At 36.7% G+C, this 20,637-nt stretch overlaps 1 protein-coding gene across 1 annotated transcript in view; it reads right to left on the bottom strand.

Annotated features, from left to right (window-relative positions):
- The window catches only part of LOC105397931 (hemicentin-1), a 256,295-nt gene that overhangs the window by 182,869 nt on the left and 52,789 nt on the right, over positions 1-20,637 (bottom strand). The window contains exon 2 of the mRNA XM_038107476.2: positions 17,850-18,105. Within this exon, the coding sequence (XP_037963404.2) occupies positions 17,850-17,925 (76 nt within the window). The 5' untranslated portion in view covers positions 17,926-18,105. The remainder of the gene's footprint in view (positions 1-17,849; positions 18,106-20,637) is intronic.

Below are 20,637 nucleotides of genomic sequence, written 5' to 3'. Positions count from 1 at the left end.
ATGTAAAAAAAGGAGCCAAGGAGTACAAAGAATAGCACTCTATGGCGTCATACATAAGCTAAATGTGTTTATTTGTTTAAGCATTATTTATTCTACAATTAACACATTATCATAAATTTTGCTTAAAGTTTTCTTCTTGTGCTTTTTCGGGGCGCAGTTTATGTTCATTGCTCTAATAACGTTTATAAAATATAGCATTATCAACTTTACCTCTACAAAATGCCTTGACAGCTACAAAACAAAACACATAAAGAACAACACCTAACTTTGTCTCAATTACGCTATACAAAAAGAACACTTCCCTCAAAGCATCAACGAACGTCGAAACGACACGCCATAATGTGCGTAGAGAAAAAAAAACCCACTTAACCGAAGGGAAATTTCCATGGTACAGGGTGAAGAAAAAGCTTCCAGCCGATCTAATCGCGCACACAATGTTATACAGGATGTAGTTAATTTCAAGTAGCGTGCCTGCCTGCACATAAAGACTGAATTTAATCAAGCTCTTTGAGAAGGAGACCGTTACACGCGAGCGGGGTGATTGGCAAATTTGAAATTGGAACACGGGGTTTCTGTTATGTCATTGCGTTTGTGTGTGCCAGTGTTATTGAGTTCTTTTTTTGAAATTGCGTTTGAATTTATTTATGAAGTTGTCGTTGTGACGTCATTCATTGATCCGACATTGGCGTAGTCGTTTCATCAGCCTACAGGATACCGTTGAATGAAATGTGTATTGATACGTTTAGGTTATTTTAGGCGATCGTGGTGAAATAGCTATTTACTCTATGTTCATATATGTATGTTAGGCATATGAGAGTGCAAATAAATTCGTGGAACGACCATTATCGACTCCCGTTTCGTGATTTCAGAGTTAGTTCCATAATGAGAGTTACTCAATATGTCCGGTACAGTACACCGGAAACTCAATTATAAAATGTCACATGCATTTTGAAGATTACATGGCTTGTGGACACAGTCCCTTAGAGTCCAGTTACACTAAATACCTACGCACCTACCTCTAATACAAATATTAGTGCTGTAAACAGCCTGAGTCAGTCTGTCATGCATCTAATTGACCTGCACAATGGACAAACGTCGGCATCGTTTGATGTCGGCACATCCCCCCCACTTGTCACTCAATGGGGGGTAAATTGGGCAGACTGCACGTGATTAGGTTTGCAGTCAAGGAATATCGGGGTTGTGCTTTTAGATATTCGAGCATGCATAGTTAGTGTGTATACTTACTATAAAGTTTGTTAATAAAACATAAGTAGTCATTATTAAATAAAGATGTCCCAAATTCAAGGGAAATTATGAAAGGCCAAATTACTCGTAATTTTGATAAGCTTTTGGACATTATAAATATCTTGGTATTAAAACTACAAAACTAAAATATACATTTATACAGTTTAAACATAAATATTAGTTCTTCTTTATAGTTTATCCAGATAATATTGAAATTGCCGAGTGATTTTTCTAAGAACATTGCTAATAAACTGAGTGAAGTGCATAGTTCGTTATAAACCTAGAAAATTAATTAGTTCCTTTGTAAATAGAGTCGGTTGCGCTAACTGCACCACTTTACATAACCTAATTAGTTTTATGTGTGTGTTATTGTGAAAACAACTGGTACTAACTTCCTGTGCACAAGCAACCAACAGGTCTGCATATTATAAATCAGTATATAAGTCAGTGAAAGTTCATAGTAAGCGGAAACTTTGAGTTAGGTACTGTTTTTAACATATTTGAATATAGGGAGGTGCTCCAAAGGAGCTTTGGTATCGTATTACCTTCCTTATACAGGTTGTTGCAAAAAGGGTATAGGGCGTTCGGCTTAGTGTACCCTTTTTTCAAAACCCTGGGATACACCCGGTGCAATCCCAGGCAGCCCCCGATTTAAGACGTGACAAAAGTTTTGCATCGCGCTCACTCAAATCGCGCAGCCTCAAGAGCGAGCGCGTCAGAGAACTTTTGTCACATCCGAAATGCGTACCGTGCTAGCCCTTCTGAATGGCTCAGTCATCCTGTCACTTTGGTGACAAACCCTGGTCTCTAATATTTGTTACCGACAAGGTAATAAATGTACACTGGCTATTGAGATTGTCTTGTTGTATTGAGTGTTTTGATAAGCCAAAAATAATAAAGTCTATGATTGGCTGAATGGTCGTTGAGTAGGACTTAAGCTCAAGGTAGATTAACTCAGGTCAGAAACTGGGCCTAAAAGGAAGATAAATAAAACCCTTCATAAAACAACACACCTTGCGAGTCTCATTACAAGACAGTAACATCACACTTCGTGATAAACTTGTAACTCAAGTTACGGAGGCGGCCTCATTCGTATCACAACTTTGTTCTGTCACCGACTACTCTGAGCGAGAATGTACCTATCATAAGTACTAGGACACTGCATCCTTCAACAGAGAACCATACTATTTTTACTGACACATGGTTCTTGTTGTTAGCGTGTTGGTATAACTGCAAGTTTTCCACCGTGGGGGGATGGCCGGCCAGTCATTTATTTGACAAACTGACCACAAAACTAGAAGAAATGTAGATATCGAACAAAGAATAACATAATCGGTGGCTGTCTAGATCATCAAAAAGGCACCAGCTCAGTGAGCTCAGCATGTGCTGTAGACAAATAAGCGCTGGTTTTTATATATATATATATTCTGAATACAACTGAAGTCGCCTGAAGTGAGGTCACAAAACACGATGTCAGCAGACGGAGGCAGTGTACGTGAACTCCGCAGAGGCTCTGTAGCCTACTTTATAAAGGGAGTCGACATGTTTATGAGAAAAGTTTTTGGCACCCGCTATCTGTCAAGACGCTCTGACGTTTCCTTAGTAAATGGACCCGAAGAAGTTGTGTTTACGTCTGTGTGTGCGCGTTATTATGACATTGCCTTTGAAATTACTTGATTGGTGGGAAAAAGGTGTGAAACGATACGTCACTTAATCGTGGGACAATCGACTGTTGATCAACCGTTCAGAATTTGTTAATTTGGTATCTGAGATTAAAAAAACAGACTTTGGAGTCCGCGCCACCTTTGAAGATAATAATACTTAATATTATAAATGTGAAAGTAACTGTGTCTGTCTGTTACTCTTTCACGCCAAAACTACTGAACGGATTTGAATGAAATTTGGTATACATAATGGTCTATAAGAATGAAAAAGAACCTAGACTACTTTTTATCCCGGAATTCCCACGGGAAAACACGGCTAGTATCTAAATAATCTTTCAAACGCTTCAATGTTGTACCTACTGCAGAACGGTAAACATACACTCCATAAAACTGCAGAACAAACTATTGAGTTAAAAGTTAGGTAACGCAATAAAAAAAACTCCATTCCATCTTTATGGTAGGCCTCTGTAAGCGCCGTTCAAAACTAATTCAAGCGAACCCTTTCCCACTTTGTTGGAGCATTTTCACGCAAAGTGACATGACGAAAATTTTTATGAATCGTAAAAAGGCCAACTATGGCTGCGTATGGTGGTTATAAAAAAGTCCTGCCAACCACTCTTCCGGTTTAATACGACAGGCAAAAGGAAAATAAGTTTAAATTTGGAGGAAAGTTACAACTGAAAATGTTAATAATGATCACAAGGGGCTTAGTATGTGGTAAGAAATACCTATATGCTTTTAAATAAATAAAAAAAAGAATTTTATCAATTAATTTATCAATTGCCCATTTATTTAATTGATAAAATTCTTTTTGCACTGATATTACATTTTATTAGTTATAACGTAAAGGATCATTAAAAAAATCGGCATGTAAATAAAAATACCTTTCACGTTATACAGGGTACCTACCCTACGCCCAATAACAACATGGCGACCAATATAATATATGTAAGTCAATGCTGGCGACGTATAGTGGTTTGCAATGGAAACCAGCAATCATGTAAACAAACCAAATTGTCACGATTACTCCGTAATCACATACATTTTCGATCAATTTATGAACATAGTCTGATTTCAACGAACACACCATTGTTTTCACATTATCTTCAACACGATTTAACTTGTATTTATAAGTTAAATTTGTTAAAACATTTGCAACGTAAAAATTTCGAAGTATTTGACAAGCTGTCATCTTAGTTTTTTACTCATCGAACTCTATAAGTCATTGAAAAGTTAGTGTTGTTCGTAATCTGAAGTTATCTTTTATTTTTAATTTAATAAATTATTTTAATTTAATATTATTTGAATACAATTTTAAAAAAATTCAAGAGCTTAATATAATTAACCAAAACGAAAAAAGGAAGAGGAAGAAATGAAAAAGCTCGACGGCATTTTAGACATGGCAAGCGATGACATAGTGGTTCCATTTATAATTACGGTCACCGGCGACACTTCTGATAGTGATGATGACGAAGACAGAATCAGTTTTATTTTATAGTCTATGGCTTATATATTTAATCTAATTAGAACACTATGACATCACTATGGGCATAAACAATACGCTGTCAATGTCAGTCCGCCATATTTGTTTACATGATTGTTGGTTTCTATTGCAAACGACTGTACTGTGGAGAGTGAGGCAAAAGTTATTGGGATGGAGTGGGGGGACCTCGCAGCCGCAGCCCAAGATCAAGCCAGATGAAGTCATCTTCTTGAAGCCCTTTGCCCTGCTGAATAGATATATGTATGCTATTTTGAATATATTGTTTACAATAATAAAACATCCTTTACCGTTACTCTATGTCGTGGTTGTACAGCGGATGTAAATGTAATCTCCACAAAAGTGGTAAACGCCACCGCATTGCGACAAAATGTAGCTTTAAACAGCCATATTCATAGTTTAACACGGAAGTTGGATTGGCTTCGGTGCAACTTTTAATTTAGTTACTACCTTTTCTCGGAAAAGCGAAGGATGGTCGACTCGCGCTGCTAATGATTTCAATCAATTGGAAATGAGACTGAAGTGCTTAGTCGGTTCTATCGGTTGCTAAATTCTATCCATATCTACCTGTACTATCTAGCTAGAGAGCAGTGGTAGCTCAGTCAGGTAAGCACCCGCTTCTCACGCCAGATATGTGGGTTCGAATCCCAGCGCTGACATGTACCAATGAGTTCTTTGAATTTAAGTACAATGTACCTATACCATCGCTCTTACGGTGAACATCGTGAGGAAACATATCTAGATTTAGCATATCTAGGTTTGTGAACCCACCAACCCGCAGTGGATCATCGTGGTGGGAAATGTTCCAAGCTTAGGAAGGCAGATTAGACCTTGGGGATATGCACAACGGTTCCACTCGAGAGAGTCAGGTGCAGGTACTTACACCCCACAGAGAATTGAATAGAATACCTGTACTAGCTAATGGTAGCTGGGACTTTTTCGTTTGAAGTTGACTTGCTAAGAAGAAATTGTGATCTTTGAATACTTAATTATTTCATATCTCGCCTCTCATGAAATAACGAACCTCCCAACTTAGGTTCCAATTAAATTTAGATGTAATTACATTTGAGTTACTCCGAAGAATGTTGGTCTTGTACCGAGTTGGTAATATTATAATTTATTCATGCTAAGGGTATTAGGGCCTGTCATTATTCTGAAAACTTTGTATTTCAGAACTAACCAACGCAACTTTGCTAATTGGGTCATTGTTAATTAAGGGCACACCAAGTAGCTACGTGAGCATTCACTCGTGGATTTGAATTCGATTCTATCTGTTCGAGAACCAACCAGAGTTTGAGTTATTTAGTGCCATGATCGTACACTAGGAGAGCGCAAAGCGTTTGTTCATACAATGTAATTAAATGCACTTATTCGAATTATTCTAGCGCTCACAGGTTTACTAAATAATATTAAAGCAAAAAATACCAAAAAAAACTGTTATTGTTATTTTTTAGTCTTAGAACAAATATAAAAAGGAGTTTTAGAGTAAACCTATTAGACTTTCCCAATTTACCAGTTTAAATGCTGATTTATAAATCATATTGCAAGTTACTTAAGCCCATGATAAAAGTTCTCCGTCGCGCTCGCTCTTGAGGGCTAGCACGGGGCGCATTTAAGACGTGACATTTTGCATCGCGCTCACTCACATCGAACTTGCAATATGATTTAAGGTAACGGGTCCATATATCGCGGTATTCAAAATGGCGTCCTTATTTCGAGTTATATTTATTTTCATGATTATTACTCATTTTAATAGGTTTGGATACTCTAAAATTACATTTAATCGTTCATTATCTTTAACTGAAACTACTTGATGTAGTAAATATGTTTAAAATTGCCTAAAATTACTAAAAACTCATGTAATGTGCCGTGAGAGCGACGCCGCCATGTTTTTCATACAAACGCGACCCGGCTTACGTAAGGCCAGCCATATTTAATAATTGTGTTTTTTAATATTTATACGACGTTCAACTTTGTAAATAGTTTATATTTAGTTTATTATATTCTTATACTTACATTAAATTTAAATTTTAACTCTTTTTAAACTAATTTAACCCCTTTAAACTCAAAAACAAAATACCTCGGTATAAGGGCCTGATTTTTATACGTTGTTCCTAACTCCGAGTTACCCTCGGTATAAGGAAAAATACTATGTCATGATTTTTAGCTTATAACTTTACAAATAATAACATTTGAAGTATATGCTTGGTTACATAATAATAATGATGAACGTGACAAGCTTATAACCTAATTCGGCGGTACAAAATATCCTCTAGGAATCTTAATATGACACGATAATTGTTGACCCAAAAATCATGGTTACATAGAAAACCTTAACTTAGTATGTATATTTGAAATGATAAAAAACAGTGTTATTTCATCGCTATTAACGTAAGTGATACATAATTTTACCAATATTTTATGTATGATTTGAGTAACAAATCTATGTTGTTTCTAAATCGATAATTTGATAACTCGGAATATGGATTATTAAAATACTTGCTGAACCCCTAATATGGAGTATGACATTTTACATAGGTAGGTACCTCGGAAATCGGAATATGACTACATCACACCTTCGCAGTGTCATCCGATGCCGTCATCAAACCATAAAATCAAGATGAATTAGCGACTTTCTTCCTAAATATAAAAGGGGTGTGGATAGATATGCCTGACTTTACGAAACTACTACTAGATACTACCTACTTATTACTCTTTATAAAAGAAGAAAGAAAGAAATTTGTAGACGTAAAACTTTATTTGGGTGAATAAAATAACACACACGACCGTGGAGTTTTTATAACACTTATATACACAATTGCCTAATTTCATTTCTGTATTTTATTTCCATTATCCTTCTACTTCGAGGTCTGATGGCCGTTGTAATATTGTTATCCCAGAATTCCCAGATAAATGAATGTCCTGTATACTGCATTTCATGTTTGGTTTAGGGGTCTGGTTGATTTTTTCATTTTCTTGTTGTTGTCACTGAAAAATAAAGTAAGTAGGTAAATTGTATGGATAGTTGACAGAATTAAGCTTATCCTTATAAGTTGGTACCCATTTTCACAAAATTTAGTGAGTTTAGAAACGAAAACGCTAGAACAAAAACCTAGGTTAGTAACTAAACTGATGCCAAATTACTGATAAAAACATAAAAATATTTCCATTTTACGTAATTTCCTAAAATAATTCGCACACAAGCTTACCTTATCGATTTTCCAATTGCATATTGCAAATACAAACATAATAATTTAATAAAAGATGTTTGTTTTCTAATGTAAAGACTTAACAAAAATACTTTCAAAGAATAGCGGCAAACTTTTCGGCGGAAAATTGAACATGGCGCCGGCGCGCCTCCAGTCCAGCGCGCATGCGCCATAGAGATGTACCTAGTGCAATGTTCCTTGCTTCCGACCTATGCTTGAATGAAAAAATAATCGATGCTGGATCGATTCCTGGGTAGATACTTTTATTATAATCATATTCGTTTATGGTAAATACATTAGGTACTCATCGGAAATTAGTACTGATAAGGTATTTGGCTTTTGTAAGTATTCGATACTTTTCCTCATCCCTTACACATCTACTTTTATTACGTATCATCAACTTTTAAACATTTAAGAAGAACATAAAATATCGTGGAAAAATTTTTGACCTTACTTAGATAAAAACTATAGTAAAAAATGTTTAAATCATTCGAGTTCAATAATCGATTATATTCGATTATTTATTTATTTATTTATTTTAACACTTTATTGTACACAAAAAACATAAATACATAACAATTTATAAACACAGTAAAAGCATACAATGGCGGGCTTATTGCCAAAAAGCAATTTCTTCCAGCCAACCTTTGTTGGCTGTCACTATTTCATCAATTTACCCCACCTATACTCTATTTTTTTTTTAATCGCTTGGAAAAGTCCATAGAACATCATAGAAGCATTATGAATATTTTTTCTAGCCAATGTTACCAGTTGCAATAATGAATTATGAAAATGTTACATAAATAATAGAAATTATCACGAAAACCAATATAAATGGAGAGTATTTAATTCTTTTCATTATTTTCAACTACTATTTAGAATAATTAAATTTATTTGGAGTACTTTAGGGTTAAAAAAGTATATCGATATTTTAGATTGTAATTTCCTTATGTTCATGGCCACACTCATGGAGCCACTGACAGGACTAACTCGGAATATGGAACAGGCTACCTCGGTATATGGAAGAAACCATAATCCTACCTCGGTATAAGGGCAAATCGACATGTGTAATAAATTATATTTTTTTAAGTATAATTAATGTGTTATCAATGAATCTGTGTTAAGAAATATAAAATTTAACGTATATTCTTACAGAAGACAATATTTCACATCAATATTGATGGTTACAAATGCTTATTTTTCTTACTTACTTTCAAATGTTGTTATTTACCTCGGAATATGGACCCGTTACCTTATAAATCAGCATTTAAACTGGTGTTTTTGGTAATTGGGAAAGTCTAAAGTCTAATAGGTTTACTCTAAAACTCCTTTTTAGGGTTCCGTAGCCAAAATGGCAAAAACGGAACCCTTATAGTTTCGTCATGTCCGTCTGTCTGTCTGTCCGTCTGTCACAGCCGATTTACTCGGAAACTATAAGTACTACAGTGATGAAATTTGATGGGAATATGTGTTGTATGAACCGCTACAAAAATATGACACTAAATAGTAAAAAAAAGAATTGGGGGTGGGGCCCCCCATACATGTAACTGAGGGATGAATTTTTTTTTTTCGATGTACATACCCGTGTGGGGTATCAATGGAAAGGTCTTTTAAAATGATATAAAGTTTTCTAAAAAACATTTTTCTTAAAGTGAACGGTTTTTGAGATATCAGCTCTCAAAGTCGTAAAAAGTATGTCCCCCCCCCTCTATTTTTATAACTACGGGGTATAAAATTCTAAAAAAAATAGAGGTGATGCATGCTAATTAACTCTTTCAACGATTTTTGGTTTGATCAAAGTATCTCTTATAGTTTTTGAGATAGGTTGATTTAAAGTTTATTATATTTGCTGCTACGGAACCCTTTGTGCGCGAGCCCGACTCGCACTTGGCCGGTTTTTTATATTTGTTCTAAGACAAAAAAATAGCAACAACAGTTTTTTTTCATTGCTGGTAAGTTTTGTTATTTTTATAACTTCGAGATGCTATCACGGTAACGCTAGGGGGAATAAATCAAACCGTCTCCTTAGATAAAGTATGAAAAACGTTCTTTTCTTTTTAACTAAGCACCAACCTTTCCTAAAAACCTTGATAAGATCGAGCAGCACTCTGAAATGAGATTTATGCCGCGTGCATTAAATATCAATTTGGGTTGGAATTTATCGCCTATGAAAAGAGGTTTGGGTTTTTTTCCTAATTACTTGGTACTGGTGCGGGTGCCAAGAGTGTTTTGATGTTTCAATGAACCGAGTTAGCGATGCAGGCATTCGGTTTCTTTGGATGTCGTGTTTATGGGGTGTGAATGTGTTACCTACTCGCCTGCCAAGTGTGATGGTTATTATAGATTAACAGGATTAACCCCTGATGTTTCCTTTCAAAAATTAATGAGTATGTAGGTGTATTAAAGGTGTTTTCATTGTATAGTAAACTAATGACCAATTATATGTAGCCTCACCCGATTAACTGTAACTTCAGTTAAGTTATGTAAGTTAACTCTACATTTAATGCGTACTCAAACTTAGCTGACAGACAGATACACAAAAAGATCGTATAATAAAATTCTATAATTTAAGGCAGCTACGTTTTTTTTTACTTTTGCGTGTCTGGACAACGGAACCCTAAAATATCTAAATCCAAATCTCTATCTAAATCTCCTGAACGGAAAAATCTAGCTGCATCAAATCTGCTGACTTTACTATACCTCTAAACCTCTACATAGGTAATGAATCTAAAGAAATATGTATACATACGATAGGTAATATTGCAGAAAGCCTTCAATAAGGGTATTTTTCTTTGGAGAAATCTTGAGATCTGGGGATGACGTTAAGCCAGTCGGATACGAAAACTACTTCATTTCTAGACGATAAGGAAATTGTATTCCTTTGCGGGTTTTACTATAGTTGGTTAGCCGGGTTCCCTTTCTGCTTTCTAGAGTTTTCATTTTGCAGGTTATAGTAAAATAATAATAAAAATACGACGGACGACATGCTGTGTTGCTACCGCGTTCCATTCCCGATAGGAGCACTATACTGACATGTCACCTCGTGCGCAAAAAACAACAATAAGAAACACAAAATATAATAAGGCTCAAAAAGAGCGGAGCTTAATAGAAATGACGGCAAGAGATAAATTTGCTTTTTATAACTCGTCAAATGCCTCAAAATAGTACATTGTTACCCTAGGGATGAAAGCCGCTTAGTCCTCGAGGCGGGATCTGGCGACTGAGCATAGGGAGTACAGTGTTTACCCTTGTTTAGTCCCTCGGCCCATCAGTTACCTCGCTACGCACAGGCACCAAACCTCACCTTGAGCACCTGGAGTCTTTCACCCCTTGGGTAAAGCAACTATTACAGAGAGGCTCGACTACTCCAACAATAATACCAACATAGTTGCAATAATAATACCAAAATAGTGTAATACCAACATAGTTGCAAAAATAAATGAATATGAATATGAATATGAACAAGTATTGTCACTTGTCACTTGTCACTATTACATACCTACATATATGCACTAACGACTGTGATCCCCGAAGGGGCAGTCAAAGGTTGCGGACCATATCGCCGTTTTGGGATAAGTACAATGCACTAGATGATCTAGAATCTAGATTGCAGGTTTCCTCACGATGTTTTCCATCACCGTCACTTGTCATTATTAACAAACCATAAACACACGGGAACGCGACCCGCACGCCACGCGTCGCCGGCGAGCCATAAAACCGAATTCAAATCCGATGTCGATCGCAGGTTATGTCAGGGGGGTTTCTCCAATATATATGACAAAAAAATAAGTTTCGCAGTATTCTATTCTATTCTATTCTATTCTCTGTGGGGGTGTAAGTACCTGCACCTAGCTCTCTCGAGTGGAACCTTTGTGCATATCCCCTAGGTCTAAACTGCCTTCCTAAGCTTGGATCATTTCCCACCACGCTGGTCCACTGCGGGTTGGTGGGTTCACATATCTAGATGTGCTAAATCTAGATATGCAGGTTTCCTCACGATGTTTTCCTTCACTGTAAGAGCGATGGTATACATTGTATTTAAGTTAAAAGAACTCATTGGTAAGCAAGTTTCGCAGTATTAATCTCGTTGTATTAATCGTGCCGATTGCACGACAGCTCTCGTTCGTTAGTTCTTTGTCAGTATAGAGTAAGCCTCCACCTCCAAGCATATATATCCGTCAATGGATTTCACGCAAAAGTAGTTCTTAATAAGAATGCCTCGACTCTCAGAATTCTCTAGCTGTTGCTATTGGGACCCGAGATTGCATATCGGGGATTTTGAAATAAGTGCATCCGAAAGCGGGTTTCGAAATCCTTTGAGCTGCGAGCTCTCTAAGCGTAGATTACTGAAACTGTTTATAAGTTTTGGTTAAACGGATTTCGCTTAACGAGTATCGGCTCATGTTTGACGGGATGCAGTTGATGTTTTGATATTATATTATTTTTGCCGGGAATAAAATAGTATTTTTTACTAACTTCTAAAAGCCGACAAACTGCACAAGGGTAAGAATAATACTTTTTTCTAGTAGAGACACGTTGAAAAGTAGCGATGGATGCCATCTGCCTAGTGGAACCTTAACCCTCAATAGATAATGCTGCTGGTTACCCCAATCTTTTCATTGGTTTTCCCTTAAACATACACAAAATTATGCGGGATCCAAAGGTAGTTTGGCATGCTGAGTGCAAGGTTTTAGCAGTAAAAGTAAATTCAAGTTTGTAAACGGGAAGAGAGTCGGAATCTAGCGGCACACGCACGATAGAAAAAACTGGCACTAGACCCTCAGTAACAATAATAATAATAACATTTATGTTCAGACATTTTACGGGTCGCACTTGTATCACAGTGTACGATTGTTCCACAAGAGACCTCCCCCAAAGTAGATAAAACGTATCAAGAAAGGAACACGAGGTACATTATTTAAGAGCGCACACAAACAGAAAGAGTCCATCTATAACGTGCCAGTGTTAATGGAAAGTTCTAGGACAAGTGCTCCCGAACAGACGAGGAGTGGCGCGTTCTCACAAGCAGTGGGACGCCCGTCCGACCCACGGTTTGGACCTGTTTAGGTATTATTAGTATTACCGACTTTTAAATATATTTTTTCATCATCATCATGATAATCAGCCCTCTATCGCCCACTGTTGGGTATAGGCCTTCTTTTTTCTACGCAAATTCTTACGGTCCCTACGGTCTACGGCTTCCCCGCAATTATTAAAGCCGAAAGTCAATGCTTCGGCGATACAAATTAGATAAAAAATCAAGGAAAGGAAAAAACTTAAACCGGAATGAAACTTAAGTGACTAACGAACCCCAACATCTAACACAAACCTAACCTTGGAGGCAAATTCCGTCACAGAATAAAAAGGAAGAAATAACGATGAGCAAAAAGAGTCACAATTGCAAACGACTTTATCACTTAATTTTAAGGAAAGAAAAGTAGAATCAGAGGGTCCTTTTATCTTCATGTTAGTGTAGATGTAAAAACGTTGAAAAGGACTCTTTGGTATTTCTTAATGCGTTCAATTAAGATATATGAATTAAGTGCAAGCACTTTTTATTGTCATAAGCAATATCATCAAATGAATAATTTGAGGCTCATTCTCATTCCCGGAGAACCTTTAAAATTTGACTCAATATACAGGGTGTTGCAAAAAGGGTATACTAAGCCGAAACCTACATGTGCAGCATGTTATATCTAAGCCCGAAACTAAAATCAGAATTTGAAAATTCGCGAAAAAAAAATTCATTTTCCATAAAAACTTTGTTGGTCACGTGAATTTTGCTATGGAAAAAAATTTGTAGCTCATGAATGGACAGCAAATATAAAGAAGCAGCCATTATTTTTATTGCAACTGAAATGTTTATAGGTAGGTGCGATAAAATATAACTATTGAGACACTGACATGTAATGAATATTATGAATAATAAATACAATACAATACAATACAACACTCACATAACTAAACTGTATAGCAATTTTGGTACTTATTCTTACTCCGCGAGAGTTGGTTAACAGAAGTGCTTAGTTCCAAAGTATTATGTTCATTCCTGGAATTCTAACAAAGCATAGCAGAACTATAATGGAATTCAGGTCTAGATCATGTGTTGCGTACGTATAGAGGTAAGACATTTGTCTTTGTGCTATTATTAACCCTCTGTGGGTTCCCTGTTTGGGTATCATTAAAATTTGTTTGTGGTTTTTCGCAAAATGTTGCGTTAAATAAGTTAAAGTACTTACTTGTAACTCATTTAAAGTTGATCAGCTTAGATAATTTTCACCGTTAAAATATTCATTTAAAAAATATATATTCATTAAGCAAATATATTTTTGCTCCGGGTTCAACCTTACATCCAAGTCGGTTGGAACCTCGAGAGTTGGTCCCAAAGTCTTGAATTCTTACATGAGGAGCTTGTTGGCTACAGAACAGGCACTGAGCTATTACCACTGCGTTGAACCTTGTATTGTCGAGTTTATACATTGTGTACAAACGGTTCTAGTTAAACTTTACTATTCGGACTATTATGTCGTTCCTAATTTTTGTACCTCAGAGGTAAATAGTAATAAGTCCATTTTACTTTATTGAGATCGCGTAAATGTCTATCACATAATAAGTGTAAAAAAAGAGACAAAAAAGTGGACTTATTAGCCTGTTTACATCTGAGATAATGATTTGTGCAGAGAATTTCGTTTTTTACCTTGGAAACTACTTTATTATGACATCGCCACGGAACACCCTGTATAGTTAAAACATCATAAAAATTAGCAGAAAAAGCTAAAATTAAACAGATTTGACAGTCCATTGACAAAAAAAAGATATTTAACGGCGGAAAAGGAAGTGGTGTAAAAATAATATTTCAGCCTCTTTAAAAATATGGATGCCACTATCCATAATAAAGGCTTTTGTAAGAAAAAAGTACCTACGATTTTCGTGAAAATAAATTGGTTTCAACATTCAACAGAGGCTGTAGTCGAAATGAAAAGAAAATAACAATTGAAGGCGATACGGAGGTAGGAGCGAGCTATGGCCCTATACATTCAAAGGGGTCACTCTATATCTATATAAAATCGACGAACAAAGGAACAGAAATTTTCACGCAATCAGTACACTTAATACAACAAGATAGAGCCTTAGTTCGTGCAGTGCTTCGATGCTGCGGAAAAACAAAACTGCATTCCATTGTAACTATAACACATACTTGGGCACAATGCTGTGTGTTGGCTAAAATATCAATACCCTGTCCTTATCTGTCCATGCATTTGTATAGTTCGTAAAATTGAATTCGTAGTTGAAGCTTCGCCTTATATATTCCTTCATTAATTTTCAGATGGTTACATTCAATTTTATACAGTAAAAAAAAGGAAAAAAAAACGAGCACTTAATCCCATTACATCTCACCGGCCTCAATTCATTAAACTCCTATCTCAACGCATAAGGAATTGGTCTCAACCTACTCAAGAAATAACAAAAAGTAAAGTGAAATAAAAACCCTCCCGAATTGAGATGAAACGAAAATGAATTTAGAGAAAGGAGGTGAAGAAAGGGCCTCTCATAATAGAAAGTTGATATTTTCCACTTTCAGGATTCCCTAGGGCAGAAAACCTCTTAAAACCAACCTGTGTCTTCTTCATTCGAGTAAGTGTCCTAAGCAAAGTTTCCCCAATGCTCCACCGCTAGCTTTCCTAGGTCCAGACCTTAGATTGACAATATACGACAAAGCAAAAAACTGTCCGCATTTTTTTTACGGTCAAACTGTTTTAAGTTCAACCAAATGACAACCATTGGACCGTGAGTCACAAATCTTCTAACGGAACTAATTCATAATAAGCGCTCAGTATGAGAAGTGGGGTGTTATTTATTAATACGATGCTTTTGCACTGACGCTCTATCTTGTCGTATATTGTTAATCTTATTTCTAAGCAAAGTTTTCCCAATGCTCCACCGCTATCGCTAGCTTTCCTAGGCCCTGTCCTTCACTGTTGGGCGTTGGGACACTGAAGTGTCACTCTAGATTAGGAAAAACAAAGTTTAGGACCGGTACTGCACTGCCAACGACTCTATATCTCTGTAGAATAGAATAAGAATAAGAATCATTTCACGAGCAATTACAATGTTCCACTTAAAAAGTGTCGACACCAAATTGAACTTCAACATGAAGAGAACTTAGGCACTGCATTAGCTGAGTGGTCACCTTTTTGACGATGACAGCAAATAATTTATGTATAAATATAATGTTTGTACGTACCTAGTTAACTTTATCAGTATTGCTGTCAGTGTCAAAAAAAATATTTTCTTTCTTTCTTTCTTCAACTTCGAAAACACATAAGCAGACGATCAAGGGCTTGAACACAAAACTGCGACAGTAATCAAGCATTTACAGTGCCACAAACTTATCTGTTCCGGTGAGAGCGAACTAAATTGATCCATATCTCATTATTTACTAATGAATTATAAATTAATATAGATTAGATGGGTTAATTAAAACCACAAGAGCGAATTACCACTACTGGCAAACTTAAAATCTTATACTTAGAATGAAGAAATATTACACATTTACGTGAGCTGTCACCGGAACAGATAAGTTTGTGGCACTATACCCTGAAAAACTGTCAAAACCGTCGAAGCTCTGTGTACAGTCTAGTACAGGTTTGATAGTTAGTCGAAAACTATAAAAGTTTACGTTTTCTCGCATACTAAGTGACGCCTCTAATGGAAACTATCATGAAACTTTTGAGAAATAATGTATACAGATGACAGGAGAAAACGTAAACTTTTTTCGTTTTCTTAAATAGCAAAGACCGTACTAGAGGGTCAGGCCCTATATGTCATTGCTTCGACTCACAATATTTCGACAACACACACCTAAAAATTACGGACTTAATTCCAATTCATACAGTTATTTCTATTGCAGAGAAAAACAAACGTTCTGAAACCAACAGCTGAACCACATTCTCTCAACTTGTATTTGCCCTTTACCTTGTGGTTTCTGTAATTTCCCCTTTCTTCTACATATTCGTGCTCTTCAATTACGTATATTGTTTACGCAATTTCGCAAAATATCATTTTACATAAGTGGTTTTTGGTGTTTTAATAATCAATATACATACATATTATAATACATAATGTCTGTTTTGGTGATTCAAGATGTTGCAATAAGGGCACGTGACTAAGAAAGTTTCTATGGATTTTTTTTCGCGAATTTAGATATTCTGATTACATTTCCGGGCTTAGATATAAATAACATGCTGCACAGGTAGGTTTGAGATTAATATACCCTTTTTGAAACACCCTGTATAATTTTAAGACATACGATAAGATTGAGAAAAATGCTAAATAATTAATAATAAAATGAATTGAAAAACTTGATTATTCATATTTTTTAAAACTGACATCATCGAATCATCGCGCTAACGTTAGATTAATCTCACCGAACTAACGTTGACGCTGGTTTATTGACTCTTATGCACCGAACAGAGGTGATAAGCGATTCAGTGAACTGTCAACAGTTTTAATATGGCGGATGGCGGCCGCCGCGCCAACTCATTATCTGCATACCGCTCCAGCAGCTATCGATAAACTATAAGACAAAACCTTCTGATTCCCGACTCCGTGAGACTTTGCAAATCCTGGATGTGAATTAAAGCGCTCTTTCAAGCAGCGACGTTTTATAGTCGACGTCTGTACAAAGATTTTCCAATAAACTCTCGCTTGAACCCCGCCAACCGACTTCCAACCGTGACTCGGAAGCCGAAGGACGAATTCAGCTTGGCCGCATTGGTAATTCATGAACTTTGGAGCTACCCGAGTTTAATGATGATTCACAAAACATGGATAAGTATTTTTAGACTGTTTATCTCGGACTTGGAGATTAGGTTTTTCCACTCCGCCTTTTGTTCTCGAGCGCAGCAGATTTGTATCGTTTTAATCCGGTTTCAATATAAATAAAAAATGTAAACACGGATTTTTCCATCGTCTATTTAAATATTCGCGTTCAATTTCGGCCATCGTTTTTTCGAACTCATATTTTGGTTCGCTGACAGTCTCGTTCGGGTAATGAGTGATAACTAAGTAAATGAATTTATCCGTGGCTTAATTTCATTTCGGCTCGGTTCAACTCAAAATTAAGCTGCCGTGCATTTTGCGTTGAAAAATGTACCCGGCTAATATGGCAGCCGTTGCCGTTGTTACCTCGCACGGGCGGTATTTTAATATTAATAATAATAAAGTTACCGTTTTTTGCTGCCATGGCGAGGATCGCGGCGCCGAGGACAGCCGCCGTGGCGAGCAGGCGGCCCAGCGCTGGCATGTTGATCACTGCACCATCACTGTCACATTCCTTGAACACTACACTTCACTTCCCTCGGGGCATTGCCTCCTGGGCCCAGGCTCCCGCGGCATGTCAGTGCGGACGGCGAAACTCAGCTTTGCATTTTGTTCGTTTCTGTCGCACTGCTTTTCAATCTCCGGGCTGATGTTTGTTTCACATCTGTAACAAGATAAAAAGAGCCATTGAAAACTATGTGCATAGGTACATACATACATATCGCTGCTCTTATAATATAGAGGCAAAATGTGATTGTTGAAAAAACGCGATGCATGATCACGACTGTAATCCCCGGATGGGTAGTCAGAGGTAACTCACAAGCAAGTCACCCGCTTTTCGCTGTACATTTGTACTCACGTGATACATTGCGAGCCGTATCGCCTACCTACAAACAGATAGAGCCGTGGTTCGCGCAGCGCTCCGAAGCTTCGAAAAACCAAAACTGCGCTATCACGTTGTATTAAACGTGCCGATTGCGTCACAATGCTCGTTCGTTTATTCGTCGATTTGAGAGTGACCCCCCAGATGTGAGATGAAGTAGGACTAGGACCAAATACTATATAAATCGTTGGGAGAAGCGTATGTACAGCAGTATAATATGGTTATTGGTTGATGATGATAAATGTGTTCCGTTCTCTCTATGTCAGTATCGCACTAATGGTCCATCGAAATACCCCATTTTGATGATTCATCCAAAAGGTTCAGCACAGCCTGCCTCTGAATTATGAGGGCCATTAAAGTAATAATATCAGGTTATATGTCACACCCCTTAATGATCGGCTTTTAACCCGAAAAGTAAGATTAAGCGCAAAATGTAATTTACACTGCGTTTCATGACCCCGATTGAGGTAGGTTTCAACCAAATTCTTGCCAAAATGTCCTAGAAATTATTCTGGACTTAGGAGTACTTTTAATATTATCATTAACCCTTGACGAAAAAGAGGGGTGTTATAGGTTTAACGTGTGTGTCTGTGGTAGCGTAGCTCCCAAGCGGCTAAATCTATTTTCGTTTTGTTTTTTTTGGGTCATGGGTATCTTGATATAATGATACGATAAGTATTATTAGCTATATTCTATCATAACCGCGTAGCCGTTGAAATGTCGCAATGTCGGGGATTTTTTACGTTGGTTAGGTTACTACTTAGCTCTATCGTATTAGCGAATTTTAGTTATTAAGTAGGCACTTTGTTCATAATTTCCACCGTCATTTTAGTTATTTTTTGTAATTTTACGACCAACTAGCTGTTGCCCGCGAGCTCCAAAACCCAACTTATCTCCCAAATCAATACGAATACCAATCAACACATACTGGTAATGGGCAACTATGCAAATGATGCGATTGGCTGCAAATGCTGACGTCATTACACCGACATGCGACACGTGATAAGTGGTGTATGTCGCGAATCAGTTCAGTTCTAGCAACAAAAAAATGCCCAAGGCTGTTTTAACAGCATACGGATTCGATCACGCACGCGGGATTGCCCTGCACGCGTTCATACAAGTATTCATTGTAACGCGTGGAAAATGCACGCGGGAAAATGGCGTGCATTCCCGCGTGCGTGATGAAATCCGCAAGGTGTTAAAAACAGCCCAGCTACCAACCTTATGGCATTGTGAAAAGTCAAGGCACTTAATGTCAGTATAACAAAATATCCTTATGGCTTGAAATCGCATCTTTAGTATCCTTATCCTATTGAAATAATAATAAATTCTGGGTGGATCTAGCGGGAAGAAAGAAGCTAAAGTAAAGTTCACTAATGAGGTCAGCGAGTGCATGAACAATCGCGAGCATGTACTCGCTGTCTTCATTGACTTTAGTAAAGCTTTTGACACCATTAATTACGAAACATTATTTTTAAAGCTTCAACAAAATGGTATACAGGGTCCACTATTAAATTTATTTAAAAATTATCACACAAATAGGTTTACAACTGTAAAAATAGCTGGTGAATATAGCACAAGATATCCTACTGAGATGGGAGCCGCTCAGGGGTCCATAACTGGTCCCTTGGAGTACATTTTGTATGTAAACGACATGTGCAATATATTCTCTGAAGGTTCAGTGTATCAATTCGCGGACGACACATGCCTGTTGGTTGCTAACAAAGATGTACTAAAAGCGCAAGAACAAATGCAACATAACTATAATATACTATGTAAATGGGCACACGACGTTGGCTTAGTTATTAATTCACAGAAAACTAAACTATTACACATACATTCTCCGTACTTAAAATCACCATACACCCCCCTTATAAAGTCTCACACTCACCAATGTTTTCATGTAAACCATATAAATTGCATCTGTGATTCCTTAGAACTGACTAGACAACACATGTACTTAGGGTTGATAATCGACGAACACCTCAACTGGAGACCACATATTGATCATGTATGCAACAAGCTTAGAGCCTTTTTATCTAAAATATGTATACTTAAATATAAGATTCCGTTTAACGTACTTAGATTAATGTACTTATCATTAGCAGAATCCATTATAAGTTACGGCATAAGCAGTTATGGTCGAACCTATAAAACCTATTTAGACAACATATATAGACTTCAAATTAGAATATTGAAACATATAGTTCCCAAATCAGCCAGAAAGAATCACATAAAAATCGAAAGCGACTTATTTAATTACTCTAAAATTTTAAATGTATTTAATTTGTTTAAGATGTCTATTATCTGTGA

Source organism: Plutella xylostella, chromosome 25 (assembly GCF_932276165.1).
Source record: "Plutella xylostella chromosome 25, ilPluXylo3.1, whole genome shotgun sequence".
NCBI lineage: Eukaryota > Metazoa > Arthropoda > Insecta > Lepidoptera > Plutellidae > Plutella > Plutella xylostella.
The sequence above is the reverse complement of the archived record's forward strand: the minus strand, read 5'-3'. Positions and strand labels throughout refer to the sequence as shown.